The 21,420-nt window shown below is 54.6% G+C and overlaps 7 protein-coding genes across 7 annotated transcripts; 2 read left to right on the plus strand and 5 right to left on the minus strand.

Annotated features, from left to right (window-relative positions):
• Nucleotides 1–205: 205 nt before the first annotated feature.
• On the plus strand, nucleotides 206–715 carry ATG12 (Ubiquitin-like protein ATG12; the record flags this gene model as incomplete). Its single annotated transcript, XM_037329762.1, has 2 exons — nucleotides 206–595; nucleotides 653–715. The coding sequence occupies 2 exons, from the start codon at nucleotides 206–208 to the stop codon at nucleotides 713–715; spliced, it is 453 nt and encodes a 150-aa protein (XP_037171829.1).
• A 143-nt stretch (nucleotides 716–858) lies between these two features.
• On the minus strand, nucleotides 859–1,792 carry panB (3-methyl-2-oxobutanoate hydroxymethyltransferase; the record flags this gene model as incomplete). The annotated part of the gene is made up of 2 exons (XM_037329763.1): nucleotides 859–1,470; nucleotides 1,526–1,792. The coding sequence occupies 2 exons, from the start codon at nucleotides 1,790–1,792 to the stop codon at nucleotides 859–861; spliced, it is 879 nt and encodes a 292-aa protein (XP_037172228.1).
• A 1,831-nt stretch (nucleotides 1,793–3,623) lies between these two features.
• ubc8 (Ubiquitin-conjugating enzyme E2 8) lies at nucleotides 3,624–4,673 on the plus strand (the record flags this gene model as incomplete). The annotated part of the gene is made up of 6 exons (XM_037329764.1): nucleotides 3,624–3,656; nucleotides 3,731–3,738; nucleotides 4,003–4,040; nucleotides 4,092–4,206; nucleotides 4,290–4,471; nucleotides 4,537–4,673. 6 exons carry the CDS (start codon nucleotides 3,624–3,626, stop codon nucleotides 4,671–4,673), a joined length of 513 nt encoding a protein of 170 aa, XP_037172230.1.
• Nucleotides 4,674–5,332: 659 nt separating this feature from the next.
• CGCA056_v014523 (Coiled-coil domain-containing protein 130) lies at nucleotides 5,333–6,394 on the minus strand (the record flags this gene model as incomplete). Its single annotated transcript, XM_037329765.1, has 1 exon — nucleotides 5,333–6,394. The coding sequence occupies one exon, from the start codon at nucleotides 6,392–6,394 to the stop codon at nucleotides 5,333–5,335; it is 1,062 nt and encodes a 353-aa protein (XP_037172229.1).
• Nucleotides 6,395–8,719: 2,325 nt separating this feature from the next.
• Nucleotides 8,720–11,198, minus strand: CGCA056_v014524 (Transcriptional activator protein DAL81; the record flags this gene model as incomplete). The annotated part of the gene is made up of 2 exons (XM_037329766.1): nucleotides 8,720–10,574; nucleotides 10,855–11,198. 2 exons carry the CDS (start codon nucleotides 11,196–11,198, stop codon nucleotides 8,720–8,722), a joined length of 2,199 nt encoding a protein of 732 aa, XP_037172226.1.
• Nucleotides 11,199–17,032: 5,834 nt separating this feature from the next.
• CGCA056_v014525 (uncharacterized protein) lies at nucleotides 17,033–18,490 on the minus strand (the record flags this gene model as incomplete). The annotated part of the gene is made up of 2 exons (XM_037329767.1): nucleotides 17,033–17,286; nucleotides 18,004–18,490. 2 exons carry the CDS (start codon nucleotides 18,488–18,490, stop codon nucleotides 17,033–17,035), a joined length of 741 nt encoding a protein of 246 aa, XP_037172225.1.
• A 1,376-nt stretch (nucleotides 18,491–19,866) lies between these two features.
• CGCA056_v014526 (NAD-dependent protein deacylase) lies at nucleotides 19,867–21,026 on the minus strand (the record flags this gene model as incomplete). The annotated part of the gene is made up of 3 exons (XM_037329768.1): nucleotides 19,867–20,444; nucleotides 20,548–20,898; nucleotides 20,951–21,026. The coding sequence occupies 3 exons, from the start codon at nucleotides 21,024–21,026 to the stop codon at nucleotides 19,867–19,869; spliced, it is 1,005 nt and encodes a 334-aa protein (XP_037172322.1).
• Nucleotides 21,027–21,420: the final 394 nt, after the last annotated feature.

Consider the following 21,420-nt stretch of genomic DNA (forward strand, 5'->3'; position numbering starts at 1 on the left):
CCTTGACCAACCGGGCTACGGCTACCTTATGCGTTGACAAAAGCCAGCCTCTTTCAACGTCCATCCTCGAGTTCATCGCCGTTTCCTGACATCTTACTCCTCTCGCCTTGCTCGACCACAGCAAAGACCGACACGCAAGGAGGCTCCCAAATCCCTGGCACAAGGTTCTTACAAGCACCGCATTACGCCACCTAGTCCACTGAAAATGGCGGACAGCCCTGAGTCTCCTGGTATTCCCAGGTCAGACTCGGCGTCGCCAACCCCGGCCACAATTCCTGATCGCTCAGCCTCTCCGGAGATACCGCTCACCATGTCCGCTTCAGCAATTTTGACGGCTCAGCCGCGGGATGTTGCCTCAGCACTCGCCAGTGCTGGCGAGTACGCCTCAGAGAAGGTTGTTGTTAAGTTCAAGCCCGTGGGAAACGCTCCCGCTCTCGCTATGGCCGTAGCCAAGATATCCTCCACTCAGGCCTTCTCCACCGTCATCTGGTACCTTCGCAAGCGATTGAAGCTCCGAGACGCTGAGAATATCTTTTGTTACGTCAATGACTCCTTTGCGCCCTCTCTCGACGAGATCGTCGGCAATCTACACAATGTACGTTGCTCGCGTCAACTTCACACATCGGAACTGTTGATGTTAATCGTGTAGCAGTGTTTCAAGGACTCAACAGGCCAGCTTGTGATTTCATACGCTATGAACCCAGCCTTTGGCTGACTACAACTATTCTATTAAATGGTATCAAATATTCAAGGGGAAAAAAAAGACGGCAAATGCCTCAGCCACCGAGCCCTAACACCGGTAATGCAGCCCGAACGCGATGCAATGCAAATGCTTCAACTGCTGACTGTTACAGCCTTCTACAACTTCTCTAGCGTACTGGAAAACGCCTCAAGCTCTTCCTTGGAGATGGGATAAGTATGTTCAGGGCCAGGGTATTGTCTGCTCTTCACGTCGTCGCGGTAGGCTTCGATGGCCTTCAGACTCTCGCCCCAAACATCGCCATACTTCTTGACAAACTTGGGCAAGAAACGGCCGGGAGGGAAGTTGCCTGTCATGTCGACCTGCACCAAGACTTGTCCAGAGCAGCCGTTGCCGGCACCGATGCCGATGGTCGGGATGGCCAGCTTCTCTGTGACGAGCGCAGCAACCTCTGCAGGAACAGCCTCGAGGACAACTGCGAATGCGCCAGCTTCTTGCACGGCAAGTGCGTCTTCGAGCACCTTCATGGCGCCATCTGAAGTCTTGCCCTGGACTCTGAACCCCCCGAGGGCGTTTTGGCGCTGTGGTGTCAAACCAACATGAGCAAGTACGGGAATGCCAGCAGTGGTGATCTTCCGAATGGTAGGGGCCATCTCCTTTCCACCCTCGAGTTTGACACCCTGGACTCTGCCTTCCTTGATGAAGCGGATGGCAGTCTCCAGAGCCTGTTCAGGGGCAATTTCATAACTGCCCATAGGCAAATCGCCAACCTATGACTGGAATTAGTCTGATGTTCATGTGTTTGATATCCAAGGGTCAACTCACGGCAAAAGCGGACTTGGTGGCTCTTGCGACAGAACGACAATGCAGTAACATCTCTTCAACCAGAACCTCGCTGGTATCTTCCATGCCAAGTGCAACCATGGCAAGGCTGTCACCGACGAGAATGATCTCCATGCCAGCGTGGTCTGCAACGTGAGCGCTGGGGAAGTCATGCGCCGTCATGACTGTGATGGGCTCACGCTTCTTGTGAAGGTTGCGCAGTGTAGCGACGGTAACTTTCTTTCTAGGGATTGCTGGAGGCGTGCCCATAGGAGAGTGCGAGCTGTACCTTGGCTGGGGTTGTTGCAGCAAGGCAGGATAGGCGGGCCGCATATGGAAAGTTGCCGACGAGGGTCGCGTGCTGCGCAGGGCAGAGGCACACGACCTCAGACAGGTACTTCGGACAATATGGGAAGACATGTGCAATGACAAGTACCTTTTTATTCAAGGGCAAGCTGATGCAAAAGTGTAAGGTTTTCGCGCGGTAAAAAATGCAAATGATGAATTGCGAAATCAGTGGTTGTTCTCGCGGTATGGCATGGAGGAAGAAAAGTTTTGGATGGCGGTGTTTGGGCGCAGCGCAAGTTTTATTATCCAAGTCATGATGGTTTTTGCTGCGTAGAATTGAGTATCTCCAAAAAATACCGGTGGTGTTTCGTTCACGCCGCCTCAAAGGGAAGAAAAGTGGGGGCAGAATGGCCGCTGGACGCCCGTGGAACGCTGGAAAGGCCCCAGAAACGGGGTCCGGTCCACCGCAATGTACCCCCGCCATTGGGTGCGCCGAGGCACGGCCCCTCCCCTCCCTACCGCAGTACAACTGACAAAGTGCCGTTTGCTCGGATGTACCTCCACGTCCTTACCTAGGTAGGTAGGATGAGGTGGGCAGGATTAGTGAGCGGATGCCGCGCTCTTCCAGGGCTTTCAGGGCCTCCTGTGCTGGTGTCTACTGCTAATTACAGCGTACCTAGGTATTGTACTTCACGGCTGTGCTGCTCAACAGTACATGGCGTCGCGCTCAGCCAAGAACGAGGCAAAACAGCCTCGGGCCCGGCGGATCTGGTCTCGGTCCTCCGCAACGGCGGCAGTAGCTAAGTTTTGGCACCTAGCCCCAAGTTTTCCTTTGGCCCTGATGATAGAGAATACTAGGGGATAGGCATAGTCTCTGACTGTGTATTATCTGGCCTGCCGCTGGACGCGGTCATCGCAGAACTGCACCAGCCGACACCGCTCACTGCAAGCAAACATTTCCAAAGAAGGAATGCCCCAAGCGATACGAGAATCTCAAAATGGATGCGATTACGGTGTCTGCTTACAACTCAGTGACATCGTTGCCTTGTCTTCAGTTTTCGCCTCCAATCCTATTGTTGCTCTGCAACAGCAGGCTGTTCCCTGCAGGCCTGCCCCGAGCATACCATGTACTCGCGGCGGCGAACTTGCACGGAACGGCCCTGACTCTTGCTGTTGCCGTTTGCCGGAACGCCATGGGTTGCATCATCTGAGTCTCTCATACCAAATTGATCCAGGGCCTTGCTGGCCATGAGGTCGATGCTTTGAGTCCACCGTCTACTTGCCAGCAAATACAGCCCGGGCTACGTGTACTCTGCTGAGCAATGGCTGGAATACCCAGCCTCTCATGCGCCAGCACTACCTTGCACCGCATGGTATTGTTGGTCTTTGCGACCAAGAAAGTTTGCATTGTCTACCTTCCCCAGGTAGGCAAGGTGGATTTATAGATAGGTGATAGCTTAGCGCTGGGGTCAAGATCCCACGCTGGATCTATCCGCTTAATCCTCGGGCCCACCTTCCTTATCGTGGCACTTATCAGCTGTGGTCCGGGATCGCCCACATCATCATCGCGCGTGACTTGGCGTCAGGAACCCGAGCTAACTTCTCCCCTCTTTACAACAACCAACATCTCCTGTCTCTCGATTCAGCCAACACGATCGCGCTTTTTGTAGAAATTCAAGCCCATCCGAGTCTAAACAGAAACTCGATTCAACAGACATACTGTTCCAAACTTAACGTCCAACTAGCTATCTAGTCCACTTCCGCCCGCCGTTGCTTTCCTGCCATCGTCCGAACCCCCCGCGCAACCCTCATCATGAGTAGTCCACGCAGAAGAATCGAGACTGATGTGAGTCTGCCTTGCTGCCGCTTTCTTGGGCCTCAGAGGCTACCAGAAGACTGACATTTCTTTTTGTTTGTTAGGTCATGAAGTGAATCGCCCAAGATCACGCCACGATGATGCTACTTTGCTAACATGGCCTAGGATGTGCGGCTCGCGAATACACGGCCCCTTTTGCTTGGACTGACATATGCAGGTTGATGAGTGACTACGAAGTCACTTTGGTGAATGACAACAGTAAGCTTGCATTCCGTTCACCAAGATACTCAAGCCTCCTTTGGGTCAGCTGACAACGTTGCAGTGTAAGGACCGAACCCCACGCCCAACGACTTCCATTCTAACGACACCGACCCAGGCAAGAGTTCTACGTTCGCTTCAAGGGCCCCGCCGAGAGTCAGTACGCGCGATTTCCGGACAGTGCATAGTCAAGCTAAATAACCGTAGCCCCGTTCGAAGGCGGCGTCTGGAAGGTCCACGTCGAGCTCCCCGATCAATACCCATACAAGTCGCCTAGCATCGGCTTCGTAAACCGTATCTTCCACCCAAACATCGACGAGCTGTGAGTCATGGGAACTTTCATAAGAGACGGATAACGTCCTGGGTTGCATCCGGAGCGAGGAACTGATGGGGGATACTGCATAGGTCGGGTTCCGTCTGCTTGGACGTCATTAACCAGACCTGGTCGCCCATGTTCGACATGATCAACATTTTCGAGGTCTTTCTTCCCCAGCTCTTGCGATACCCGAACCCGACAGACCCCCTGAATGGCGAGGCGGCCGCCTTGATGATCAGGGAACCCAAGAGCTATGACGCCAAAGTAAAGGGTGCGTAAGACCAGCGCAGGCAGGCGCACGCAGCTTGACAGCAGTTATCACTGACAATAGTGCAGAATATGTGCAAAAGTACGCGAGCAAAGATGCCGCCGACGAGAAGGATGGCGAAAGCGAATCCGACGACGCCATGTCCTCAGTTGGCAGTTTTGGGGATGACGACGAGGAGCCCGCCGGCCGCCTCGACGACGTATGAACGCAACGACCTTCGAGAAATCTGTTAGAAGCATTCATGGAACTGGCGTCGATGGACACTTATATTCCCCGGGCTCGATTGGTCTTGCACTCTGTACTCCCGCTCTTTGCAACACCTCTACGACCAGGGGTTAGCAGCTGGGGGCATTTTCTTTGCGTTTATGGATAAGGAAGGCATGTATGGGATCATTTTCGGAGTTTGCAACAACACAGGACGGCCTGAATTACGAGACATACCTCGGGAAGACGACAATGGTTGGCCGACGGAGACTGGGGCATGCTCATTGTCACCCCGGATTGGATCTTTGGTCGACACTCGATCAATACGGTCCATTCCTTCAGGGGCCTCCCATAGTTGCCAACGATTATATACTGATCGAAACTAGCCGTCACAAGTACCGTGGCTCAGAAGGTCTGGGGTGTTTGTGTATCTGCACAGCGACCGCGCTATTCAAATAATGTGGCCAGCGTTGCGCGGCAAGCCAACCAGTTTCACTTATTCTTTTTTGATTTCCTTTTGTGTGGAAGGCACGCGATGAGTCAAATAATGTCCTGGTGCATCGCTTATCCCGAACCATATATAGACACATACTTAAAATCCCTGGGTATCACAAAGTGTGCCTCTCTCCAAACGCCATGTCGTAAAACTTGGGGGTTACCTCATCCTGAGTCTGAATCGTAGCCCACTAGAGCTTTGGAAGGCAGCAACTTCGGCCCGTCTTCAATCGTCTTTGGATCCTCAGCTTTTACGTCCCGTTTCCTCTTCAGACCGGGTATCCTCGGTGGTGTCCGCTCCGTCCGCGCATCTAGCAGGAATGGGTCTTGCGACATGCGTGTATTGCCTACAATCTCCGACACAATACGATGCCTTCTCTTTGACGTCAACCGCTCCGCTTTTGGCGTGCCCTTTGGAGCTTCGGCCTGAGCTTTCCTGGAGCTGCCCGCAGAGCGAAACAAGGGCTTCGCTAATGCTTTGCCGACTCTTGTGGCATCATCGTCGGGTGCGAAGTCCACCAGTGCCGCCCGTTGCGCATCTTCTTCCGTCCCGGGCACGAGATCGATGCCCAGACTCATTTTATCCTTGAGCGCCTCGCCCACCGCAGCTTCCTTCTCGCGCTCCTTTCTCCCAACCCGAAACGTTTGCCTCAGGGCCTTGTTGCGGGAGTACGGGTCGTCCCACTGCCGCTTCGAAACGTCCTCCAGCTCATCGATCCTCTCCGTCGCCTGCGCGAGCAGTTGTCTGTCCTCGATCGTCTTCTCCAAGCTTGCAAACGCGTTGCTCCGCAGCTTCTGCCTCTCCTCGTCCGTCATGATCACCATCGCGCCCTCCCTCGGCACCGCGCCGGCGGCGGTGTCGTCCTCGCCCACGTCCCGCTTCTTCGCGCCGGACACGACCACGTACGCGGTGCTCTTCGGGTCGGTCTTGATCTCGATGGGGCCGCCGCAGTCGGCGTGGCGCATGCGGAACTGCCATATCGGCGTCGAGTAGTAGCTGCCGACCCGCTTCTTCTCGGCGTTGAAGCGCACGCCCTGGCCGATGATTGTGGGCTTCGGGCAGGTGGAGCACCAGATGGCGTAGGGCATCTCGAAGCGGACGGTGAGGATGCCGGAGGACAGCTTGGAGGCGCGCGCGCCGAGGGCGTGTTTGCCGTGGAGCTTGTTGCCTGACGTCGTGCCCTCGACGTCGGGCGGGACGTAGCGTCCCATGTTAAAACCCTGCATCTTGGATGGATGTCTCCGTGAGGGCGCTGATGTGTGGTTATGGGTCGCGCATTGGCGGAGTGGGTTTGCGACGGCTCGAGGTCGTGGTGGTCTCTGGTTGCCTTGATGATGACGATGATGGAGAATGTTCAACCGCGTCGGACATGGTGGGGTGTCACTGTGTGGCATACCGCGGGGCAATTTGCTTATATAATGGGGATTGAGGAAGTACGTATCGCCCCGAGGACTTCACTTCATTTCTTCCCTTAATTGCCGCTTGCCTCCCACGGACTGGTCCTGTAGAAGTCGGCTCTCGCTCGTGTATATGCATACTAATACAAAAGGTACATTCGCCACAGGACTATACTGTCGGACCCGTACTATTGCATGTGCGGATGTCGTACTGTTGTCGTTTGTCGATATGCACGGTTACCGCCATTCAGCAAGGCATCCATCCAACCGTCCAAGTCTGAAGCTTCAATACGTATTGGATGGCAATTGGTTATGCCTCTTACTCAAGATCAACCAATATCTTGAACTTAGCCGACGGTTTCCGCTTTAAGGGATGAATGCCGTGTAACGATTGGTCGAAGGCGAGGCTGATGGGCAATTGTCACCATCGATTGCGTGCTTTGGCTGGAGGCTGGATACATGAGGCGGCCCAACCCACCACGACTCTGTATCCAGACTCTTGAGCTGACCCTTCCGCAAATACCGTGCTCTTGAAACTTCAAGCCGCTCGTGTCTCCTCAACAGTCCCTGGCGAGATTACTTCACCATTGTTCGTCGTCCAACCTTCCCGCACGCATCAACGATGCCATCCCGTCATCGACTTACACGAGTATTTTCGTCATCAAAAGACGTGAATCATTCAAGATGAAGTAGAGCTGCCTCTCGATGGTCGGCCAGCTTCCTCAGAGCAGCAATCAACGGTCTGAAACAATCAGGAGTGCCAGACCTAGAGCTTCTTACATCGTGAGCCCAAGAAACACGGCTGCAGGATAGGAGAACATCAGTATTTCTTGAGTCTGTAAGAAGCACAACGAGATCGAGTGACTTGACTTTTTCATTGACTTGACAGTGGCAGTCTCGCCAGACACAACCCACCCGTCCTGTCAGTCTTCGTCATAGCAATAAGCTCCATCCGGCAACCTGGAAGGGTATTAGGCCATTGTCGAATCCTTTCTCGTCCAGCCCAGACTCGAAAGGTTCACTTTCGCCGCGTGGTACGATCTCATCTGAGCTTGGGCGACTCCACCTTGGTAACAGAGAACCTGCCTTGCAAACTCACCTTCCTGAGCACCAGTTTCATTCACCCGAACACCCAACGGCCACGCTCCTACCCGTGTCAGCTGCTTGCTCGCCCATTGACATCAACAAGCACACACCCTCACGGCTTCTCGGTTGGCGCAATGGTTAGCGTTCTGGACTTTTAGGAAATACTGAAATCCAGGGGTTACGGGTTCGAGTCCCGTACCGGGAGAAATTCCTTTTGTCGGTCTGATTCATCGTTAACTGATGCACCTGCTTACTTGAAGGCAGGGCTGTCGCTTAACAGAAGAGCAAAAGCCACCTCAGCCTCAGCAGCTACTAAACACGATTGCAGCACTGTTTTCCGTCATTATTTCAGTGTCTGAGTGGCATAGGACAGCAAGATTCTAGACATGATCGGGGCTCTGGTGATTTTCCTCCGACGCCTCCTGATGGCTCCACCCACCAATACGAAAACGTCGGGAAACAATCAGATGCAACTCGTTGGCCGCTGTCTACGTGAAGCGTTCCTTCAGTCACTGACAAATGTCTAACAGCAATAGTCAAGGGAACCGGGGCCATCAAGGTCTATAAGCTAAAGCAGGACATCAAGGTATATCATTTCACATCCAAATCTCAATCTATGCTAAGTATGGATCGCTCAACATCCAAAGACGATGCTATTTTCCACCCCGCTCAAAAATGACGGACGTTATAAACCCACCAGAATTGCGCCGGCACCGCTGATAGCGCTTCGTTCCCGTTGCGTCGTCGATCCAAATCAAAGACCAAATATCATAAAGATGGGAGGAGCCAGAGGTAGCGGCCAATATCATCATCCCCTCCTCTGAACCCCCTCTTGGGTTGTTGTCCGTCGCCCTAGCACCCGGTGGTATCCCGCAGATCATTATGCACTTCCCCCTTTTACCCAAACAGCGAAAAAATTTGATCCTCCCACAGAAAGCGCAAAACGACAGGAAGCATCTCTTGGAGGGTATGCTTCTCTCGAGGGTATGCTTGCTCAAGTGAGCGTCTCGTCTCGTCATGGTGTCATTATATTCCAACTTGCAGCTCCGAGCGGAGCTGCTGCAACCGTCAATCGGCCATGTTGGCCATGCCTGCCGTCGGGGCAAAGGTCTCGTACATCTCGTCGTCGCTGCTGTCCGCGCTGGGACTACGAGGGCTCTGGGCATTGCTGACGTCGGCACTCGGCAACCCGCTGAAGTTTCCGAAAGTCATGGTAGGAGGCGCACTCTGACCGAGTGCTAGGATCCCATTGCTCCCAAAGCTACTGCTGATGCCTCCAGGCCCCATGTCGACGACGCTCCCACTGCGGCTCATCGATGGCTTCTCGGGGAGCTTCTTAAGCAGACCGGTCGAGATATCGAGCATCGTCATGGCGAAGTTGGTTAGTCCTCTGCCTTCACCAGGCTTGGAGCTGACGGAGAGCGTCCAACGGTACTCTCCCAAGCGTCGGCGGTACCAATCAGCCTCTTCCCTGCCTGGGGATGTTGCCCAAAGGAGAGATCCAAAAGTGCCAATGAGGGCAAAGTTGGTCTTGGAAGCAAAGTACCAGAACGAGCGCAAGTGAGATGAGTTCAGGCGGTTGACAAAGTCCATGGCAGAAATGAGACGAGCCTTGGCTGCGCTGCGGCATATATGCTGTACGTACTGGTCGACGGCCGCGCCGGTGGCCTCCAGTGACCGAATAATGCGACGGTGGAGGGTGATTTCGGTGGCGAAGTAGGCGAGATGGAGGTAGCCGATACTCGACAGACGATTCGATGGGACTGTATTGGTGGTGTACGAGTTGTCCATACGGATCGTCGCGGGCAAGCTGGCGTACCATTCTTTCAGCTTCAGCTGTATCGGCTTGGCCATGGACAAAATCAGGTGGGTGCCTTGTCCGCCTGCATTCGTGATGGTCTGCTGGGCTTGTAATGTAAAGAAGGTATCGAGAATCTCGGCAAGGACTTGCGACAGCTGAACCATTTGACCGAACAGAGTTCGGCCACGCTCAATTTCCAATTTCTCCTCCACGTCGTTCTCGTCCCACTCGACGTCGGGGAAATCATGTTGTGTCAGCGGTTGCACGCCCCAGTTTGACGAGAAGATATGCGATGGACGGCCGTGAACGAGAGATCCCCATTTATCCTGCATATACAGAGCCCATGCGAGGCGCTTCCGCAGCCCCTTCTCCCAGGGAGGTATCTTCCAGTTCGTGCAGTCGAGGTGCAGGCCAAGTTCCTGGGCGATCGCGACCAGCTGGGCAGTCGGGGCCCACTGGTCGCCCTCGGGTCGCTGGGACAGCAGAAGGCCAGCCTGGATGGTGGACAGTTTCGGCCTGTACAAGGCGTCCGCGAGTGTCGTCCGGATGAGCCGCTCCATGTCGGAAATGTTTGGTTTCGGTAGTCGGGCCAGGTCCTCATCGTGCTCCCACCAGTTGATCGCAAACAGGTAGACGGCTGCCAATAAACAAGGAGAAAATTCGCGATAGCTGCGCTCGTACTTTTCCAGGAAGACGGTTTTTTGGATGATCGGAAATGCGGGATGAACGATGCGGAAGTAGAGGTCGACAAGCTTGCGACCATGGGGCCGCACGAGGCCCTCTATGGCCTCGACATCCTCCAAGACGTGCTCGTGGCCCGGGGTGTTGAAGTCAGGTAATAGTAGAAAGGTGTCATCGTCGCTGACCTTGCGGAGGGTGCCGCGGGCCAGAAGACTCTCGTCATGGGGATCAAATGGTGAGAGGTTGATGAGAGAAGGCTCAAAGTCGGTGGTCGGACCGATGTACTGGCTGTACCGGTCATTTTGGAGACCCAGCGTCCGCTTGAGCAGAGTTGGGCCTCCGACGTTCGCCATGTCTTCAATGAAGGAGCTGCTGCCGGTAGTACTGGAGAGGCTGGGTTGGTGTTGCCTTCGCCTTCTGATATCGGTCCTGATGGGCGAGCTATTGGACCAATCACGTGTCAGAGATTAAGGTTCGTTATCAGACGTGACCCCCTTGGCTGCGGCGTGCCCCCATGGCAGCCCAAGAAACATCCAACGGGCGCAGAAAAGAAGAAATGACAAGGGGAAGCGACCCAGGCTAGCGGGGAGGAGGAAGCAGTGCCAGTATTAAGGCCACACGCGCGCGCGGGGGACAGCAGGAGTTAGGAGGAGGAGGAGCGGGAGGAGATCGGAGGGAAAGAGAAACTAGACGAATGATGTGAGAGGCAATTGGGACTGACCTTCTTTTACCAATGGGGTCGTCAAAGTCGCCGTTCAGCTTTCGTTTCCTCGGCTGAGGGCTGTTGAGCAGGGAGCAATCTGAGCCGCTAGCTTGGCAGGGTATGCAGCTGTCGTCGTCTTCGCTGACAATACACCTGACCCTAGAACGTTGACACGATTCGCACGGGCTGAGAGAACGCGTGGTGTATGAGCCGACAGACTCGGTGATTTCCCGACCAGGCATGCTGCCGCGGAGGATATCGAGGTTCGTGAAACTGTCCTGGAGATAAGAGTTCTGGCGGCGGGGAGGCTTTGGAGCAATGGCGATGGGAGCCGTCCTGACGACGGCACTTGGGTTGGACATGATGGGTAGGTAGCAGGCGTGGCAGTAGAAGAAAGCTATGTATATACGGACAGGGCTGGGCCGACGCAGGGGAGAAAGACGGGCGGACGGACCCGGTTCGTCAAGACGGGGCCCCGGCCCTGGTCTGGCCTGGAGAACGAGATTTGGGGGGGTGGTTGAGGCGGGTGTGAGTTACTGCTCTCCTGGTTTTCCGGAGATGTGACGGCGGTGATAGGACGATAGGCTTGCCTGAATGCCAGACGGGCAAGAAGGCTGGCACACTTGGCCGGGATGAAAGCTGGGCACGTCGGCTGGAGCCCCACGGCGAGGCGGCAGACGAGATGCAAGTGATGTAATGTGCCTGGTGGGAGTGGTCTTGGGGCCGCCACCAGAGGTCGACAGCAATAGATTCTCTTTGGTTGAGTTGAGGCCAGAAACGAGTACGTAGCACGAGATGCACGATCCGCCAGACAGGATTGGCTGGCGGCCGATTCAATGTGCCCTTGCCCTCTCTCTCTCTCTCTCTCACCCTTACTCTCACTGAAATGTGGCGGGCGAGCCTGTGCTGTAACACAAAGCAGCAGATTGGCCAACACGGGAAGACCTGTAGGATTCTATCTCTCTCTGAGATAACGCTACCCCGTACGGCAGGCCGAGGCCGGTCGAGATAAGGGTCCTGCGGTGGAAGTTTGGTAGAGCGAAGACGGACTGAGCGAGAACGGCGGACGGACGTCGACCGGGTGCGATTGCGAGGGTTGACGTGACTGACGGGGGCTGGGGTCGAGACTAGGTCGAGTTGGAGAACGGTGGAACAAAGACCACGCGAGGATTGTGTAAGGTGCAAGAAAGTAACCCAAGGTGTTGCGCGAGGCGAAGAGGTACGAGATAAGCAGCAACGGGAATTGTAAACGGGGACGCTAGAATACCCTCTGGTGCTATGTTAGAAATCGGGGGTGGGTTAGGTTGCAGGATTCCGAGTTGGTGGTGGTCGGGGATTTGGGCGGCCGATAGAGATGGAGATAAAGCGGCGCTGCGAGAGTGGGCAAGATGGGTTGATTTGCGCCCGTTTTTGGTGATGGAAATGGATGGTGGTGGTTTTTGTTTTTGGGGGTGCGGATGCAGGGCCGAATTTGGGGCTAGATGCAATTCCTGGGATTGGACGGCTTGCTTTTGGATGGATCGATATCGGGTGGGCTCAAGTGACGATGAAGGCAAGGATGAGATAAGCCTGGCTTATCAGTGTCATTGGGCCCTGGGGAAAAGTATATGTAAGAGGCGATGTCTACTCTTTACTGTTTTTTCAAGGATCCGTTATTGGATGCGCCGCACCGGTAATCCTGGGGTGTCGATTTTTTTTCTTTCCCTTTGCTCCTCCCGGGTCTTCGTTTGCTCGATACGGAATAATATTATTATTTAATGGGAAGGGTGGCGAGGATGACGGAGTGAGGAAGAAACGGAGAGAGAGAAATAGAGGAATGGAAAGAAAGAAGAAGAGAGGAAGGGGAAAAGAGTAAGTGTAGAGGGGGGGGGGGGGGGGGGGGGGGGGGAGAGAGAAAGAAAGGTCAAGGAGGATAAAGAGCAGTAGGTAAGGTATGGCCAGGTAGAGTCAGAAGGAGGAGACGGACAGAGAGGACGGATGGATGTTTCTGCTCAGGTACCCAGACGCGGCAGACCAACCACAAGGGGGAAAAAAAATATAGATATATATGTATCCGGGGGAAGAATTGCGGCTGCGAAATGCAGATGGATTGTCCTCGCGGCAGCCCACCCTCTATCAGCTATTGCGCGCGTCTTCAACCACAAGGAGGATCTGCTGAACAGCACTTAGGAGACGTCAAGCAAGAGACTCAGACCGCCGGCGAGCGACATGCAGCAACGCAGCATCAGCAGCAAGTGAGAAGCAGTCTCGAAATACGGTCCAATGCCTTAAAACTTCTTCCACGCCCCGAGGCCCCCTTCACTATGAATGGCACGTCTCGTCTGGGTGGATGTCGATACTAAGGGGGCGTATTAGAGGAGGAGGCGAAGGCAGCGACTGACTGGCCGGCGGGCGTAGACTTGGGTTCGGTGCCAGGCGCAAAGAACGACCGACCAACCCAAGAACCAAACGAGAGAAGGTCCCAAACCTTGGTTTGCTGGGGTATGGGGATCAGGATGGGGTTGGAGCATGGCATGGACAAGGACTCCGTGGACAAGTCCAAGTAGGTAGATGGGACGGGATGGGATAGGACGGGATGGATGGGAGGGGATGGGATGGGAAGGGACAGGACAGGACAGGATGGGACGGACATGGCCTCACACTCTGTTGACCAAGTTCCTTCAGGGACTAGCTGTCCATCTCGCGCTCACCGACCTTGTAATCCATACAGCACTACTCTGTATTTTTGCATCAGGCAAGTAACGGGAGTGGCAGCGGTAACGGCAGCGGTAGAGCAGGTGCAGGAAGCATGGCTTGGCATCAAACTCTCGAGACAAGCATGCCGACGTTGAACGGCGGCCGAGTCGGTGACAATGACACAGAAGAACTAGAAAAGTAGTGTAAATCAGGCCGTGCTTCCTCCACGCACAAAGACGGTAGACGGAGAGTGCGCGCGCAAAATGGGGCAGGGCAGGCTATGCTTCACCCAACATGGGGCAAGTGTGCAAAGCCAAGTTGCGGGCGTCCAATTGCATCAGAAAGAATTACGATTTGGGTTCGAGGAATCGAACGACAAGGCGCGATGGGGTGGTGGAAGAGCAGACCTCGGCGGCGGTAACTGACAGTAGTGGTATGTAACAGAGTGTGGTCAGAGAAAGAAAGAGATTCCTGAGCAGTATGTAGCCTGGAAGGTAGACGAGTGACGGCGCGGGCTATGGCGAGCGGCTCTTGTCAGGGTGTATGCTTTGCAGAAGAGGCGCCGTCGGCATGTTAGTCGTGCAGGTCCAGATCTAACTGCTGGGCGGGCGATAACGATTACGTCGCACAGGACGGGGCAGTTTTCGTTGCATTCCCGCCCGAGGGTCGAGTAGGGGAAAAAAGAGCGTACGCAGTACTTCGCAGTAAAGAAAGAGAGGTGGTGTGGAGTGTGTGGTAGTGTGTGGTGGCGTGTGGACACAGACGAACGACCATGTCCACAAAAGCACATGGCAAAAGGGACAAGATGGACAAGATGGACATGGGTTGGCCGGATGGGAAAGATAAAGCACGAGACATGGGCCGGTGATGGAGGCAGCCTTATCTCTGTCCATTCCCGGCCGGGCGTTGGGTAGAAGGTGCTACGAGACAGAAATACATAATGGCATTTGGGCAAATCACGGCTCATATATTTGACTGTCACTGTCACTGTCACTGTCGAGCTGCTTATTCAAGGTCAGGCCCGTTTGACCAGCGGCATGCATCCATCCACCATTCAATTCTCTTTCGTAAAGGGCCGGCGCTGCAAGATCCGAGTCGGCGGTACTCGGGCGGAACATGGGCCCCACCGGCGCCCACTGCCTGTCTGCAGCTTGATGGCGACCCTGGGGCCCTGGGCCCCTCCCGGCGCTTGTAGCGCACTCGTACCCCGAAAGTGGCTCCTGTTACCTTATGGAAAACCTCGCCCTAGCCCCTTTGGGTCTAGTGCGGCAATACCGATAACGTAACAGCTGAAAATTGCCGAGTCAGGACGGTGCGACCTCCAACTTTTGGTCCATCGACAACCGACGAGCAGAGTGTCAGAGCATCCCATCCCTATCTAAGGTACCTGGAGGGATAAACCTGCAACGTTGAACGCACCTCACCCAGCATCCCACGATGCCGTGAATCCTCCCTCCAGGCTCCATATGCCACATACCCTCTGATTACTGCTGCGTACTTTTACTCTGTACGGAGTACCTTAGTCTAGATGCCAAATCACGGCCAGTCCGCCGTCGCGTCGGTGCTGGTAACGCGGGGTTGCGGGGCATCCACCACCAGGTGCACACCTTTGGTCTCCTGCGAATCATCGGCCCTGTTTCTCTGGCTCGTCACTGGGTTCTCCGTGAGTCCCTACTCACTTACTCAGTGACCATCGTTCCTCTCAACACCACTCCCATCTTTGTCATGTCATGCCTAGCTCTTGGCCGGCCCTCCACACCAACAAAACACATGCTCGTTCTGCCGCCGTGTCGACCAAACAAACGGCTTCTCCTGCAACCTGCCTCTTGTTTCTTGGTCTCTGTCAAAACCTAAGGTCACACAGCATCCCACTCATCTATCTCATCTGCCAGCTGCCACGTCGGCTCACCTGCCGAAAAGCCCCCAAGTGTCCCTCGTGCTCATCTACCTACTTTACTTACCTACAGATACCTCGCATGTCCTTCAACCAACTTTAAATCTCAACGCCCATGCAAACGCTTAACCTGCCCTTCCCACCATCTTTCGCGGGAGACCCCCACAATCCCTGCATCTCGCGTCTCCCGACCGCTTTTTCTCAACAATACCCAAGCCACTCTCCTTCTCCAAAACCGCGCCTTTCGTGGGGGACCGCTCCGAGTGTTGTGCGGCATCGCGAACTCATCACCCATATCGACCCGACCCCCCTAACCCAGCAACTCCAGACAGGGGCAATCCCCTCACGCACGTGCCTAGCCGGCTCTTACGTCATTGAGCTCCTAATACCGCTAGACTCACGATGCACGCCCGGCGGCTCTATCGCTAGCGTTCCGGGGGGCCGTCGGCGGTGCGGAATTGGCGCCTGTGCTTTCCAACCTCGACAACCCGGTCATCGCCTGTAACTACGAATGCCGTAGGGACCGTAGGGACCGTAGGGACCGTAGGGAGTCCGCCAAGCGGCAGCTCCTGGCCGGTGAAGATTTACCCGACAACCTCTGCTTCTCGGTCCGAGGCCGCAGCACGATTGACAACATTCCACGCAACCAGAGTGCTTGCAGTCATGTGAAATGCCATCTATTAAATGCCAGTTTCCCACTCGAGTCCGCTCCCCTCAATAGGTCCCTTGCCCTAAGGAAGCCTCAAACCAGGCCAACTTCGTGGCATCACGGAACATGACGAAAACAAGAGAAAAGGGGATAAGTTTTGATATTCGGCGTATACTAGCCCGAATGTCGTCCATCTCATTACGTGCAAAGTTGCAAGTGTGCAGTCACACAAAGACCGTTCTTCTGCAAGACAACACGCATCTATTACGGAGGGAGGCGCGACATCTCCAACCTGGAGTTCCTCCGATTGCCCTGGGGTATCACCCTCAACCCGCGGGCTAGAACTTCCATAACCGCAAGCTGTGGGCACGGGCAGAAGCCTACGTTTTAGGAAGCGATAAACTCGTGAAAGCAGGATGAATCCCGGGCTGCGGGCCCGCGACATTCGCTTGCGATTCAGGGCTGCGGCGGCAAAATTTCAAGGGTCTTTTCCAACATTCTTATCCGCACAGTTCACAACAGAATACGCTAATGCCAACCCAAGCCGGTGAACAGCAACGTTCAAGACCACATGCACCCGATGATCTTAGGAAATGTGATTGGTCATGGAAATCTCTGATGCGTTGAGGAGGGCTGGGCGGTGTTGACCGACGTTGCTCGATGTCCTCCCTTCGAGCCGGTTCAGGCCTGATGTTCAAACCAACCAACACCATCGCGGGAAGACCTCGCTGAAATCAATGAGCTTGGCATTCGTTTTTCCGTCAATGTTTATCAACCGGCGGTCGATCAATGTAGGTCATGAGACGGAAGACGTGGCGACGGCGGGTGAGAGGCAGATGCTGCCGATCCGATCAAATGAGTGAGACTTGCAGGTGTGTGTGCTTCAGTAGACACGAGCTCACGCTCAAGCGTGCCTTTATCCTACATCAACACATCTTCTGAGTCTGGCGCCAGCTTCGGGCTCCGGACAGAGTATGTCACGCAGCCTCCGCTTCCAGCATCATACAAACCTCCTCGTACGTTTCCTCGCCGCCATTCTTCGCAGGTATCGAGATCCGGAACCCGCCGACCTTGGCGAAGCCCAGCTTCTTGTAGAACGGCGCAGCGTCCATTGTGCTCTCCAGGAACACCGGCAACCCTCTGGACGCCGCCTCGTCTGAAACGGCGCGCACGAGTGCCGTCCCGGCTCCGCGGCCCCGGAACCCGTCGTCGGTACACAGGAAGGTCAGATCTAGAAGGGGGCCCAATTCATTCCCCGACAAAACGGACCACCGACCGGCCGCACCGCCGTAGCGGCAGAGGCCATGCGGAGACCCGCAAGGCGGGGAATGAATGTTCAGGCCCACGATATGTCAGATTTCCCGGGTAATATATTAGCGCCAATGGCGGGCTTTGGAAATGTCAAAGTGCTACGTGAAAGTTGTGGGTATTCTCTCTCCGTGGAGCTGGCTGGCATTATGCGAGAGAGTCATTTGTGGTCCCGCGGAGATAGTCGTCGAAATACAATCTCCATGTTCGAAAAGGAACAAAATGGCCGAAGTCCCTTCCCCTCCCAAGAGAACTAACTCTCGGCCCACCGCCGGCGAGCGACTTCGGAGCCGGGCCATTTAATTGCGGACTTTGGGGGCTGGTGAATGAACGTCGACTTGGCGGGGACCACCGGGGGCGAACACGACCATTACGCACCACTCGGCCTCTCTCCTCTCTTGCCTGCCGTGTTTGCCAGTGGGAGGAGATGGGATTGACGCCGCACGCGACATCTTCCGAAAATCTCACGTAAGGGAAATACCGGGATGGGGAGATGATGATGAGATTATGGAGGAGAGGAGGGGTGTGAGGCGGCCTACTAGGATGAATGGCCGCCCCGGCAGAAATCAAGCAGCAGGTAGGTAGGTACGTGTAGGATAGAAACGAGCCGCAGCAGCAGCTGAAGAAGAAATTCACTCACGGACAAAAGGCCGGGTGCCCATTGCTTGCTTGCGAGCGGACGAGGCGGCGGTAGAGTAGGCGGTGAGGTATTCTTGGTTGGCTGAGACGGGCCACAGGTCCTCTTGTTCGTCCTCGTCCACCACCACATGCTTTTTTTGGTGTTGCTGTTGATAATGGCTTTCCTCTCCTCCTTGCTGTTCTGCAGCAGTAGCATGCTGCTGCGGCTGCTCGCCCGCATCTAAGCGCTCCGAACCGAGTGTGGGAACGCCGACGAGGTCCCATTTCACAAACGAGGCGACGCTGCTGTCTGGCGATGGCGATGATGCGCTGTCACCGTTGGCGCTGTTTTCGTGACTGTTTCTGCTGCTGCTACTGCTGCTGCTGCGAGCGACGAGGACCCGCGAAGCTGCGAGGTGGCGGAGGGTGTCTTGGGCGAGGTGGTCGTGCAGGTGTGCGATTGAGGCCGGGGTGGGGAACTGGAGGTGCAGCAGCGGGTTCGAGGACATTGACGATATGTGGATTGAGGCGATTCGGGCCGCTTCGGACGGTGAGGGGGGTGATATTTTGAACATATTAGGTCTTTTTGTTGCGTTTTTTGGTGCGTTGCTCGTGTGATGAGTTCCTCGATCTGGGTAACAGCAGGTTCTGAGCTTGTGTGAGGAGTGAGCTGCGTGCCTTTGTGAGATGGGGAGGGGGGGGTATTGAGTGGAATCGGTAGGTGATCATGTGATGCGAGCCAAGATGACTTCTGAGGCCGCTTTGTAGGGGAAGTCTTGTCTTGAGGGTCAAATTCGAACCCTCCTTGGTGATGAAAGTGAACTTGAACGTTACAGTATTCAACTTTATTTTTGAAGACATCGTGGGTATTGGGATTTGGTTGGGGAGTGTGAGATCATGAGGTTGCACACGACGGACACTCAAATACTCAACTTTGATGTATAGACTTGTTCATGAGGTCCCCCAAAACGGCTGAAAGATCTTCATCGTTCTAGTCTGGGTAAAATGAAAAACCGTCTTGAATCCAGCAAAGTTAGTGTTGATGAAGACGGTCGTAACGTAAGTTGAGAAAGCTCAGGGTAAATCCAGTGAGAAGTAAACCGTTCCATGCGGGAAATTGACCATATGATTAGTAGACTTGTTTCCCCCTTCTCTTGGCTTAAGAATCATTAGATGGAAGTCGAGACAACAGAGAGAACATGTGTGCGCAGAGAGGCAATTTCAGCTTTCTTCAACTCTCACGCGTGCTGGTCAACATTCAACGTTACCGGACATATTTCATCTCAGTCGACAGGTTGCGCAGACCGCTTGTGATCGTTTCACGTTTTGAAGCCAGCAGCAATGAAGTGGTGCAGGGAAAGATCTCACCAAGATACTGCTGTAGCGCCTGGAATCGAAACATGGCCATGATTCAATATTGTTCCCTCTCGTACCCTCTCGTTTATTCTATATATACTACACAGGATGTAATTGAGGGGATCTGATACCCATGTATGGATGTATAGTAATAAAAAAGTCTCAGCTTCTCTTCTATAGGGTAACCTTTGAGTTACGCATGAAGTTTTGCTATCTGGGCATATACCTCAAACTAACCAGGCGGCGAACTACCTGTGCCAGGTTTAATACTTTTTATTCTTCTCTTTTCCAATATATCAGATTATCCCTATTGTTCTTGTCGTCCCTGTTGTCACCTATGCACTGCCCGTCCGAATAGTAAAAGTCTACCCAGCATACTTCCGAGCAGCTTCGTCTGAGCATGACCGCACGAGAATATGCGGCTTGCAATCTGGCTGTGTGAATGAATAGATGCCGAAGATAGATTGCCTAACGAAGTAATCGATATCTTGGGCCACGCTACCAATCAAGTCGCCGCCAATCGTTCTCCTCAAGAATACCTTCCATTCTCGTCAATCTTCCCAATGACCGGTTCCAGCAACAACGGCAGCACCTCCGCAGCATCCCTCCCAAATGCAAAGTCTCCAGGCTTGACTTTGGACATCTGATTCTTGTCCTCAGCTTCGGGGTTGACAGTACACACCCTCGCGCCGGCCTTGTGCGCCTTGAGGATGTACCCGGCAGCCGGCCATACCTGCGCTGATGTGCCGATGACGAGCATCAGGTCGACCTTTCCCTTTTCAATCCAAGCATCCACGCCGTCCAGCATCCCCGCGTCGAGGCTCTCACCAAACCAGACCACGCCCGGGCGCAGGAGGCCTTCCTTGCAGGACGGACAGTGCGGGAGATCTGCATCCTCAATCTTGGGGAGCTTTTTCTTTGGGTCTAGGAGGGGTAGCGTTTCATTGGGGTCCTTGACATCCTTCGACGCGGGAGCAAGGGCTGGGCATAGGGGGTCGGCGGTGTTGTTGCGTTCGACATAGTCGCACTTGGCGCACTTGATATCAAAGAGGCTGCCGTGTAGGCGGCGGAGTTGTTCTACGCTATGACCGGCTCGCGGCGAGAGATCTGTCCGTGTCAGTCATTATCCACTCACGCCTCCTAGACACCGTTGCAAACAAAAATGTTGGTAAGACCAAAGAGCTTGGTGAACATCGAGGGGTTGTCTCACCGTCGACGTTCTGCGTGAGACACAAGAAGTCCGGGTTCTTCTCGGCCAAAGCAGCCAGTGCGTAATGGGCCGGGTTGGGCTTGACAGTGAGTGCCATGTGTCTCCGGTACGCGTAGAACAGCCACACGAGTCCGGGGTCGTTGCGGAACGCGTTCATGGTCGCCAGCGAAGTGGCATCATGGTTGCGCCACAGGCCTCCGGCACCGCGAAAAGTCGGCAGACCAGACGACGCAGAGAGGCCGGCGCCACAAAGGGCAAGGATGCGTTTGCTTGATTTCAGCGCTTTGTGGAATTCCTCAACATCGTTGTGCTTTGCCCTGGGCATGTTTGAGATGTGGATCTGGCGGGATGCTGGAAGACCATCAGCCTTAGAGTTTCAGTTGTAGGGCGGTCATGAGCTTACTGAATGGGGTGTAGGCGGATGGTTTCTTGAGTTGCTTGAGTACTGGGAGACCAGGCTTGGCGATGCCGTGTCTCATGATGAGATGGGACGGATGCTCACTGCAGTATTTATCTTGTTCTGGCAGTCCTTGCAGATGTTGGCCGTTAGGCAACCGCAAGGCGGGCGTGCCTATCAGGCAACCTTCGCAGGGGCTCAATTACAGAGATCCGAAACAGAACAATCAATGGCTGCCGGCGACAGATACTCAGATACCTAGTCGCATGTTCATGTTCTCCGTCGTGGTGCAATAAGCATCCAGGAAAGGCGGTAGGTAGATGTGGGGGTGTTGTGCTCGGACTAGAATCCGATTCCCCCACACGCTAAGAGGAGGTGACTCCTCGCCGCAAGTGACATCACTGCAAACATCCGGACTTCGCTCACCACCGAAACATACAATTTAGTCGCAGAGTTTGTTCAAATTGAAGCTTGTT

The sequence above is a fragment of the Colletotrichum aenigma genome, assembly GCF_013390185.1.
Source record: "Colletotrichum aenigma strain Cg56 chromosome Unknown KSG_Cg56_contig10, whole genome shotgun sequence".
Lineage (NCBI taxonomy): Eukaryota > Fungi > Ascomycota > Sordariomycetes > Glomerellales > Glomerellaceae > Colletotrichum > Colletotrichum aenigma.